General features: G+C 43.5%; 1 protein-coding gene across 1 annotated transcript; it reads right to left on the bottom strand.

Moving 5' to 3' along the window:
• Window positions 1-572: 572 nt before the first annotated feature.
• On the bottom strand, window positions 573-10,870 carry TLR2 (toll like receptor 2). The gene is made up of 2 exons (XM_057547491.1): window positions 10,436-10,870; window positions 573-3,653 (listed from the first exon to the last, which is right to left on the bottom strand). The coding sequence occupies exon 2, from the start codon at window positions 3,635-3,637 to the stop codon at window positions 1,280-1,282; it is 2,358 nt and encodes a 785-aa protein (XP_057403474.1). The 5' UTR covers window positions 3,638-3,653; window positions 10,436-10,870; the 3' UTR covers window positions 573-1,279.
• Between the last annotated feature and the right edge of the window lie 459 nt (window positions 10,871-11,329).

Genomic DNA, 11,329 nt, shown 5'->3' with positions numbered 1-11,329 from the left:
CATAGGGTTGGTCCTCATCCAGGGGCGCATGCCAGTGCTTTACTGATATTACTGCACATTGACATCTACATCAGACCCTAAGATGTATTTACTATTATCCCTATCTTAAGGACAGGAAAACATTTGGGGTCAGATTGAGTTGCCCAAAGATACATGAGTACTAACCCAGGTCCTTCTGATTCCAGACCCCAACTAACCACACAGACCCAGTTCTGGCTGAGGACTGAGCAAGGTCACTTCCTTTCACATGTGGTTCCCAGCTTAAGAAGTGAGTTGCATGAAGTCCATAAATAGCTCCTCACTTTTAAATTTAATGCATTCACTTAATGTCTTATTATCTAGATTCTAAAAATTAACATATGGAAGTAGTATCTATCTTTTAAATTATTGTGTAACAAATATTTCTGAGTCATTGTGAAGAACCTCTATGTCTATACTTGCTTAAAAATCTATTTAGCTCATACGTACTTTTATAATGTTTCAGAAAAGAGAAAAAAACAGACACAAGACTTTTCGAAGAAGGAAAAATCAACATGATGCAGGGGAAGTGGACTAGAAGATGAGGCTGAAAGCAGAGTAACCAGACACTACTTAGAACTTCACACATAGTTAAAGGCTGAAGATCTGAGTCAGGGATATAGGGGGCTTCTTTCAAATTCTTCAAAACTGAGTATTTATTTCATTAGTTTCATTTTCATAGAAATACATAATTTACTGCATCTTGGGTTATATACCCTCTCTCAAGTAACTATGGCTGGAGAAACTTATCAAATACCGAGAAAGACAGATCCAGTTCATATGAAAATATACCCTCTAGGTTTTTTTGTATCCTGTGAAGCTTAATGGGGACACACAGCACTTCTTTTTTAAGAACAGCAATAACATTTTGCCTTGCTGCTCTTGAGAGCAGTCAGGCACAGAAGGGACAGCTGGGGGGATGGAGAACGACCTCTACAGACATGGATGAGTCTCCTGGCAGAAAGCTGATGGACACAGTCACTTGAAATCTTCTGCTCATTTCTGCTGTTTCCTAATGAACTAAGCCAATTGGTACAGATAATTCAGATATCAATAATGCAGTGAGATCATGATTATCTCATAGGATAAAGCCCAGAACCATGTTTTTCCAATCTGGTAGCAGTTTTTGAACAGTTTTAGTTGTTTTAATAAGCAAGTCCTCATTCATATAGTTTACATATAATTGGGTCAGAATGGACTTAGTTATAACTAGTGATAGAAAGACCACCACCAGACCAAGAATGACCCTTAATGAAGGATCCTAGGACTTTATCGCAGCTCTCAAATTTAACCAAAACCCTTCCTGCTGCATCTCATCAGCGGGCCACTCCAAGTAGGTCTTGGTGTTCATAATCTTCCGCAGCTTACAGAAACGCTGGGGGATGGCCTTTTTCTCAATGGGCTCCAGCAGAATGAGAATGGCAGCATCGTCGTTCTCATCAAAGAGACGAAAATGGGAGAAGTCCAGCTCGTACTTGCACCACTCACTCTTCACAAAGTTCTCAGAAAGCACGAAGATGGTTTTGTGGCTCTTTTCAATGGAGTCAATGATATTGTCAATAATCCACTTGCCAGGAATGAAGTCCCGCTTGTGAAGACACAACTTAAAGGGAGGGTTGAAGTGCTCCAGCTCCTGGACCATGAGGTTCTCCACCCAGTAGGAATCCCGTTCACTGTAGGACACAAAGGCATCATAGCAGATGTCCCTGCGGGGAGCCTTCCTGGGCTTCCTCTTGGCCTGGAGCCAGGCCCACATCATCTTCATGTACCACAGTCCGTGGAAACGGTGGCACAGAATCCCCATGAGCAGGAGCAACAGGAAAAGGGCACAGCACACAGCAGACACCACGGCTGCCCTGTGGCATTCAGAAGGTGAGAGCCGGGTGTCCTGAACGCGCTGGCCCCGCACGGGGGATGGAGAGTCACACAGGTAGTCTTCTGGCCAGTCGATCAGGACCTGGGCCAGGTCCTGCTGCCCCTGCGTGAAAGACAGGAAGTCACAGGAGCAAATGAAGCTGTTGCCACCAGCTTCCAAAGTCTTCAGTTTTTGAAAAGAATCAAGTTGCTCCTTAGAGAAAGTATTTATTATATTTCTGCTGATTCTCATAACTAATAACACAGGTAAGAAGGAGGCATCTGGTAGAGTCTTCAACTTATTTCTGGAAATATGAAGTTCTTTGAGTTCTGGCAAAATCAAAGAAAATGAATCGAGATTGTTATTGCTAATATCTAAAATTTCCAGTGTCTGGGGAATGCAACGGGTTAAACTTTGTATTCTTGTGCTGGATAAGTTCAAATATTTCATTTTTCCTGGCCACTGACAAGTTTCAGGCATTGAATGAAAATTATTCTTACTGATATCAAGGTTAGTCAGGTTTTGCAGAGTAAGCAAAATTTCTCCAGTTTTTTCTAATGATTCCAAACGATTCTGCCTTAAAACTAAGGTTTTTAGGAAGGGCCAAGCATGCTCACAGGCTGAGTTTTTCAAGGTTTCTTCAGACATTAAGTTTTCACTGAGATCCAAATATTCTAATGATTTTAAATGTTGTGAAAGTAAACAAGGAACCAGAAAAACCTTACTGTTTTCTATTGTGATTCTTTTAACTTTTCCTGTGAGTGAATATATATTACTCAGATCATGATATAAGAAAAACTGTGGAATATGCAACTTCCGTATTGTTAATGTCTCCACGTCACCTAGGTATTTAATTGTGTCCAGAGTCAATGTCCTAAAATCACCAACTCCATCATGGGTACAGTCATCAAACTCTACTTCTAAGACTCCAGAAACAGAATTAAACAGTTTCACAACTTCAATAAAACTTTCGTCAGTGATTTGCACATTTCTAAACGCAAACTTTTTAATTGATGTATTCGTTTCATTGATGGATACTTCTGAAAAATGAAAAGTGTTCAAATTAGTATCTCTCAGTTCTAAACATTCTAAGGAACTTAAAATATCTACAAAAATCTCCAGCAGTAAAATAGGCTGCTTCAGATGAAGAATCAGATGGCTGATGTTCTGGATTGACTTTAAACTCTTTGGCGCATACGTCTGCAGATTTGGAGCATTAATCTCAAGTTTCTCAAGAAGAGTTAGCCCAGCGAAATCCTTTTCCTGAATCTCAGTGAAGCTGTTACTATTTCCTACTTTCAGGATTCGCAGATTTGGAAGATGAGAAAAAAGAGATCTTTCCCCAAGTGTTTTGTATAAATTTCCCAGTAAGTTTAAGAATTTCAAGGCAGAAAGGGATCTGAACCAGGAGGATGAGAAGTTAGATAAACGATTATAGGATAAGTCCAAATATTCAAGACTCCTCAGGGAAAAAAAAGAATCTTCCTCCACTGTGTGAATTTCATTGGCCCCCAGCCTCAGAGTCCTGAGGTCCACACACCTCCGCAGGTCACTGTTGCTGACATAGGTGATCTCATTGCTGGACAGGTCAAGGCTTTTCACAGCTGCCGTGAGCCCTGAGGGGATGGAGTTGAAAGATCTGGAGCGGCCATCGCAGACACCAGTGGGGTCACAAGACAGAGAAGAAGCCTGATCAGAGGCTCCTTCCTTGGGGAGGCTGATTACAGACCCCAAGACCCACACTATCCACAATGCAGGTGGCATTGTCCAGTGATCTCACCTACAAAGAAAAGAGGTTCAAATGAGTGATTGTGTTTGACAGCATAGCTTAATTCCAGTTCTTGAGAAACATTTTGTAAGATGTAGCACGCGCGTACACACACACACACACCAAGAAATAACTGACAGGGAAATGGAATGTATGAATAAGGATAAAAAATGAATTCCCTGACACATCCAGCAACAGACCACCACTGAGCAATGACTTAAAGGCACAGTACCATCTAGGAATATGGAGCAGGACCAAACGTGGGTTGAAAGATGAAAGTAAATGAATGATGGAGGATGAAAAAGCAAGCAGTTTAAGAAAAGGGCTAGGCTTAACCATATGGATTTACAACCTCCTATTTGTATACTTCAGATCTTATATTGCAGCATGCCCCTTGCCTGTCCTGATGCCCCCGTGAGTTAGAGATCTCACAGTGCCAAACCACAGCTCTCCTTGAACAACTTTCACTGAATACAGCTCCAGGAGGAGCATGCTCTTTAACCAAAAGAAAAAGGTCCCATGCTTGTCAACCTGTCTTGCACTTGGCACTAGTAGGTGGAAGCGGTGCTGAGAACCCCAGGCAGAGCAAGGTGGTTTGTGGGGTGGAGGGACAATCAGACCATCAGAACCTTCTCATCTGCAGTGAACCAAGTGCAGCAAGCAGTGTTTGACTCAGCACATTTTTCAAAAGATCATTTTGGGGAAACAATCAACAGTATTACCTTTGCCAATACTCAAGTGTCCATCTAAGGGTCAGTCTGTTTCAGGGCTCTCTAATCTGATCCAATGTCTATTTGTCTATCCTTGTACCGGTAACACACTATATTAAATATATGACATATCTTCATATCCAGGAGAGCAAGGCCTTCCTCCCTGTTCTTCTTTAAGTGAGTCTTATTTAGTCTTGGTGTTTTGCATATTCTTATAAATTACAGAATCAGCTTATCAGTTTCAAAAACAAAACCCACTGATTTTTTTAAAATAAATTTATTTATTTTATTTTTGGCTGCGTTGGGTCTTCGTTGCTGCACGTGGGCTTTCTCTAGTTGTGGTGAGCGGGGGCTACGTTTCACTGCAGTGTGCAGGCTTCTCATTGCAGTGGCTTCTCTTGTTGCGGAGCACGGGCTCTAGGCGTGCAGGCTTCAGTAGTTGTGGCACTCGGGCTCAGTAATTGTGGCTCACGGGCTTAGTTGCTCCGTGGCATGTGGGATCTTCCCGGACCAGGTTTTGAATCCGTGTTCCCTGCATTGGCAGGCGGATTCTTAACCACTGAGCAACCAGGGAAGCCCAAACCCATTGATTTTAATTGGCAATGCCATGAATCTATAGATATTTTGGAATTATTGACATCACTACAATATTGAATCTTTCAATCCATGAGCATGATATATCTTTCCATTTATTTGGGTCTTCATTATCACAATAATGTCTTATGATTTTCTACACAGAGGTCTTGAGCATATTTTGTGAGATTTATTTCTAGGCATCTGATGCTTTTGAAGTTTTGAAAATAGTATTACTTACTTATATGTGGCATATACCTATATATACAGAGAGAGAAATTCAATTAAGTTTTACATATTTACCATGCATTGAGCAACCTTGCAAAACTAATTCAGCAATTTCAGTTTGTAGATTCCTTTTAATTTTCTACATACACAATCATATCATCCAGGTATAATGATGGTTTTATTTACTTTTTCCAATCCTTATACCTTTACTTCATTGTCTTGATTAGTGAATGCTGAATTTTATCAAAAATTTTTTTTCTTCCTGTAACGATTGAGATAAGAACATTTCCTCCTTCACTTTGTTAATAAATATTGGTGACTACATGGATAAATGTCTGTGTTAAAGCAACCTTGCGGGACTTCCCTGGTGGCGCAGTGGTTAAGAATCCACCTGCCAATGCAGGAGACACAGGTTCGAGCCCTGGTCCGGGAAGATCCCACGTGCCGCGGAGCAACTAAGCCCGTGCACCACAACTGCTGAGCCTGCGCTCTAGAGCCCGCGAGCCACAACTGCTGAGCCCACGTGCCACAACTACTGAGGCCCGTGCGCCTGGAGCCTGTGCTCTGCAACAAGAGAAGCCACTGCAACGAAGAGTAGCCCCCGCTTGCTGCAACTAAAGAAAGCCTGCACGCAGCAATAAAGACCCAACACAGCCAAAAATAAATTAATTAATTAAAAAAAAAAAAAAAAAAAAAAAAAAAAAAAAAAGCAACCTTGCATTTTTAGAATAAACCCACATTTGTCTGGATGTATTATCCTTTTTATATATTGGTGGATTTTCTTTATAATATTTTGTTTAGAATTTTTGAATCTATACTCAGAAGTAAAATTGCCCTACAAATTTCTTTCTCCTAATGTCCTCATACAGTTTTTGTTGTTGTTTGTTTTTGTTAAATACATTAATTTAACAGCTACGGAATGATTCAGATTTTCTTTTTATTCTTTTGTCAGTTGTGTTTTTCAAAGAATTTATCATTTTCTTCCAAATTTTCAAATTTACTGACATAGTTGCTTACACCCTCTTATTGTTTTAATGTCTGCAGGACCTCTATTCTATTCCTTAGATGATATTTGTGCCTGCTTTCTTTCTCAATTGTCTTGCCAGAGGTTTATCGTTTTTATTAGCATTTTTAAAAATTTATTTATTTTATCCATTTATTTTTGGCTGTATTGGGTCCTTGTTGCTATGTGCGAGCTTTCTCTAGTTGCAGCGAGCAGGGGCTACTCTTCGTTGTGGTGCACGGGCTTCTCATTGCGGTGGCTTCTCTTGTTGTGGAGCATGGGCTCTAGGCATGCGGGCTTCAGTAGCTGTGGCGAACGGGCTGCAGTAGTTGCGGCACACGGGCTTCAGTAGTTGCGGCGCACAGGCTTAGTTGCTCCATGGCATGTGGGAGGGATCTTCCCGGACCAGGGATCAAACGCATGTCCCCTGCATTGGCAGCCAGATTCTCAACCACTGCACCACCAGGGAAGTCCTATCAGCATTTTTGAATAACCAACTTCTCACTCTATAGAGCCTCTATTTATTTTCTATTTCATTAATTTCTACTCATATTACTATTTACTTCCTTCTGCTTTCTCTAGATTTATTTTACTGTTCTCGCTCTAATTTCCTGAGATAGATGCTTCCTCATTAATTTTCAGCCATTCTTCATTTCTAATATATCCATTTCAGGTCATGAATTTTCATCTAAACACTAGTTTAGCTGTATTGTCCATGTCTCTTTCTTTTCTGTTCTTTCCATACTTTTGTCTCTTCAAGTTTCAATCTAGGTATTTTCTTCTGATCTATTTTCTAGCTTATTTTCCTTTCCTCAGCTATGTTTAATTTACTGTTAAATCCATCCACTGTTTTTAAATTTTTTGATTATTACAGTTTTCATCTATATAATTTCTATTTGGTTCCTTTCCATTTCTGCTATGTCATTTTTTTTTTTTAAAGTCAAAGCTATAGGTTTATAAATTTATTTATTTATTTATTTTTTTAGCTGTGTTGGGTCTTCGTTTCTGTGCGAGGGCTTTCTCTAGTTACGGCGAGCGGGGGCCACTCTTCATTGCGATGTGCGGGCCTCTCACTATCGCGGCCTCTCTTGTTGTGGAGCACAGGCTCCGGACGCACAGGCTCAGTAGTTGTGGCTCACGGGCCCAGTTGCTCCGCTGCATGTAGGATCTTCCCAGACCAGGGCTCGAACCCGTGTCCCCTGCATTGGCAGGCAGATTCTCAACCACTGTGCCACCAGGGAAGCCCCTGCTATGTCATTTTTATAGTTTCAAATTCTCTGCCAAAATTTTCAGTTTTGTCTCTTATTGCATTGAACATAGTAAGCACAGTCTGACAGGCTGCAGAGCACTTTTGACAGCCTTAGAAAGCAGGGAGTTAAATGTTAAGGTCTGGGGCAGTCATGGATGGGATAGATAAGGCTGAACTAGAGGAAGATAAGTCCTCACACAGGTTGCATCACAGCTTTGATTTATCTGGATGGCTCAGGCAGCCTCGATCTCTGAATATGGATTAAGATTATTTCTGGAACGCTAGTGCTCATGGGTACCTACAGAAGCAAAGGAAAATTTTCTCCAGAAGAAGAAAACATCATCCTAGCCCTTAGATTTCTTTCTACAAACAATTTTTCAAATAGAATGTCCAGTAAAAAATGAAAAACAACTGGGCACTAACGAAAGCAAGGTGATAAGCATGAGAAAAGCAGAAACAGCAGACAACAGAAACTAACCCATAGAGGCTGTAGATCTAGCATTGTCCCCACCTCTAAAACTGACATGGTTAAGATGAAATGGCTATTACTATTTGGTACTATGTCTATCCCATTGTCTTTCTGCTTAATCGGTTGTTGAAAAAAAAATCCTCTTAGTAAAATTGTACTGGAGAACCAAAATTTACTTGATTTTTTCCACTTTGTAACATATTGCACAAATCTTAAGAAATCTATACCAATTTTTGGCTAAGATTTAAGGTCAAATACGTTCATTTTTCCTGGCTTTTTCTCTTTAAAAGGTAAAATTTATAAGAGCAGAGATCTTGGGCTATTTCATATACATATTATATGATACCTATTACATGGTCAGTTTTCAACAAATAATAATTATTGATGATGCTAAAACTACAGTTAACAACTTGACACTTTAGGTCAGAATTACTTGTCTCTCCTCCCATTTCCCCAATACATTACAGGAGGGGGCAGAGAACTCCTCAATGTAAGACACTGAGAAAGGGAAGGCTGATGGCTCAAGTTAGACGGAGTGGAGTCAGATCTAATAAAAGTTGTGGATCTGCACACAGTATAAAAATCATCCTCTTAAAGAATTCAGAAAGTTGCCAGAGTGGTGAGGAATTATTAGTCCAAGACTCGGGATAGGATGGAAGTCTGAGGAGTAAGCCTGGTGTTAGAGGCGACTTAGCTGAGAGGAAGTTGAAGCCCTGTGGCCCAGAGTGAAACCAGGACCAGACGCCCACTTTAGGGCAAGGGCTGAGATGCCTGGGTGAAGCCAGACTGGAGAAGGACTCAGGGCCCAGCGCATGGTAGAGAAGTGAAAGTGGGCTCTCCATAAAGCCAAGCGCAGGGAAAAGGCTACGCCATATGTGAACAGGGGCCTCAAAAATCTCTGCCCTCTGACCCAGGGTCTCCACCTGGCTAGAAGCTAGCCTCCTAGAAATCTCCCATAAGAAATCAAAACCCAGGCCTGCCACATACGCTGGTGTGGATCCAAATATTAAAAGATATAATAATTAAGAATTTTTCAGAACTGAAGAAAAACATAAATTTACAAATTATAAATGCATATTGAATCCCAAAGAATAGAAATTCCTCATCTAGCCCCAAAACAATGGAATAATAGCCTCAAAGGGCTGAGAAAACATACCTGTTAGTCTAGGCACCTATACCCATTTAAATAATCATCCAAGAGTAAGGACAAGACATTTTCAGACATTTGTAGACCTTCATTGAAAGAAGTACCCAAAAACATATGTTCTTCAACACATGGAAAATAAACCAGGTAAGAGTAGGCAACAAGAAGCAACAATTGGATTTTTTTAGTGTAACAATAGATAAGAAAGATAGCACTCAGAAACTCAGACATGGGTTTCCTGCATGAGGAAAAAGTAATGTAAATTTTAAATGACATTGTGGAGATAAAAAAAAATTTTTTTTGACAAGCAAACCTATTTGGGAGGAGTAAATACAACTTAGATTTACTAAAATATCTTTATGAGGTCACACCCAAGGTGCCACATACAATAAATTATGCTCAATCACTGAAATCAAAACAAGATATTTAACCAACCAAGTCAAATTCTTAAGTAAAGCAATGAAAAAAAATAACTGATGGCTTAGAAACTTCCAAAACATGTTGTCAACTTAAGGCAATTTTCATAAAATTGATACATTATAAAAAGTTTAAAGAAGACATAAAGCTTCTCTGCTTAGAACAGGAAGAAGAAGAAACTTAAAATATTGGTGAATAAGTCATTTTCAAATAATCAGGTCAGGATATTTGCCTTTTTCTTTTCTTTTCTTTGTTTTTGGTGTCTACTTTCAAGTCAGCCATCCTATCTCCCAGTTGCTTTTTGGTAAAGATCTGAGTTAGTAACAGTGCAGATAAGACCTTCTGCAAGATTACAAGCATCTCACCCGGCTGAATTGTTTACACCCGGAACAATTTTTCTCTCTCTCTCTCCCAGCCCTTTTTTTTTTTTTTTTTTCCCCCCCCGAAAAGGAAAAACACTATCCTGGCTGACATCCAAGTTCCAAACACAAGTTGTCATTTATAGACGTTGACGAAGTTTTAATGGCGTGAAGCCCACCCCGGAGCAGAGGCCAGGCTCGGGGTTGGGGAGCGAGAGTCCTAGGCAGATCCGAGTCCTGACCCTGTCCCACTTCTGAGCCCTGGTGGCCGAAATCCCACCTTTGCAAGTTGGGTCCCAGCGGTAAGCAGTGAGCCGCAGACGCACCGCCAGCAGGACGCACCTATGCAACCTTGAAAGCCTCTACCTGACCCTCGTCACCGCCGCTCCGAGTGAAGGGGGCGGGGGCGACCGGGGCGCACTGAGCCGCTGGCGAGAGGGCGGCCCTTCGGGAACCGGAGCCACCGGCTACCCCGCCTCCCAGAACGCGGCCGCCCGTAGCGCGGAGCCCGCGGAAGCTCCCCGCGGCGCCCCCTCGGAGGCTGGATGGCCCCGCTACGGCCCGCGGGCACCGTGACGCCAAGGGCTAGGCGAACCTCGACCGCACCCCCGTCCCTTTCCGTGAGGCCCCCGCTTCTCTCACCTCGGCGGGGCGGGTGTGCACATTCTCGTGCGGAGCCTCGCAAACGGGGCTGCGGGAGCGTCGACGGCCTCGGGGTCGGGGACTCCCCCCCTTCCCCGGGCCCGAGCCGCACGACTGGGGTCCCGGGTGCCGCCGACTGGGAAGCGGGGATGCCCGGCGCCCGCGTCCGCGCTTCGGCCACCCTGGGACACTGCCCGCCCGGTCCGGGGAGGGCTGCGGAACGAGGAAGCCCGCCGAGCGTATTTTCGGCCCGATGTACCCGGAGAGTGCGCAGCCGCCGCCAGGCCGCGCCTTCTGCCGCCTCCGGCCGGGACCTGCCCGCGCCCCGGAAGGGTGCACGGGGACGCTGCGTGTGGCCGGCGCCCCCTCCTCCAGGGTGCGGGGACTACCCGTACAGCGGAGCGCGCCTGGCACCTGTGGCCTGGGGCCCGGGGCCCGCCGCCGCCTCCCTTTCCGCGGGCTCCGTCGGGTAACCGTGACCCAGGTGCTTCCCCACCGCCGCCTGGTGCCCGGCCTGGGTCGGAGGCAGGCGCTGGGGCCAGGGTGTGGGGAGATGCTTAAGGCCTCCGCGTGGGAGTCCCCTAGCACAGAGGTAGATTTCGAAACCAATGAGAAGGCTTATTACCCAACCAGTATTTTCTTGAAGCCTCGGGCACCCAAAGCATCTTATTGCCCTGAAACACGCCTTCTCCATTCTTCTGCGTCCTTGGACGCCCAAATTCAGGCACTCGAATCATGCCTTTCATCCACCTCCCACCCCCACCACGACCTTTTGAACACAATTTCCCGGTCACTGTATCTCCAGGGTCCACTTCCACCCGCAAGTCTATGCTCTCCTGCATTAAAATAACACCAATCACTATCCAAACCAACGCAGCAAGATTTTGCCTGAAG

Source organism: Balaenoptera acutorostrata, chromosome 5 (genome assembly GCF_949987535.1).
Source record: "Balaenoptera acutorostrata chromosome 5, mBalAcu1.1, whole genome shotgun sequence".
NCBI classification, from domain to species: Eukaryota; Metazoa; Chordata; class Mammalia; order Artiodactyla; family Balaenopteridae; genus Balaenoptera; species Balaenoptera acutorostrata.
The sequence above is the reverse complement of the archived record's forward strand: the minus strand, read 5'-3'. Positions and strand labels throughout refer to the sequence as shown.

Coding starts and splice junctions, on each gene's coding strand:
- TLR2 (XM_057547491.1), bottom strand. CDS start 3,637: ATGCCACCTGCATTGTGGATAGTGTGGGTCTTGGGGTCTGTAATCAGC.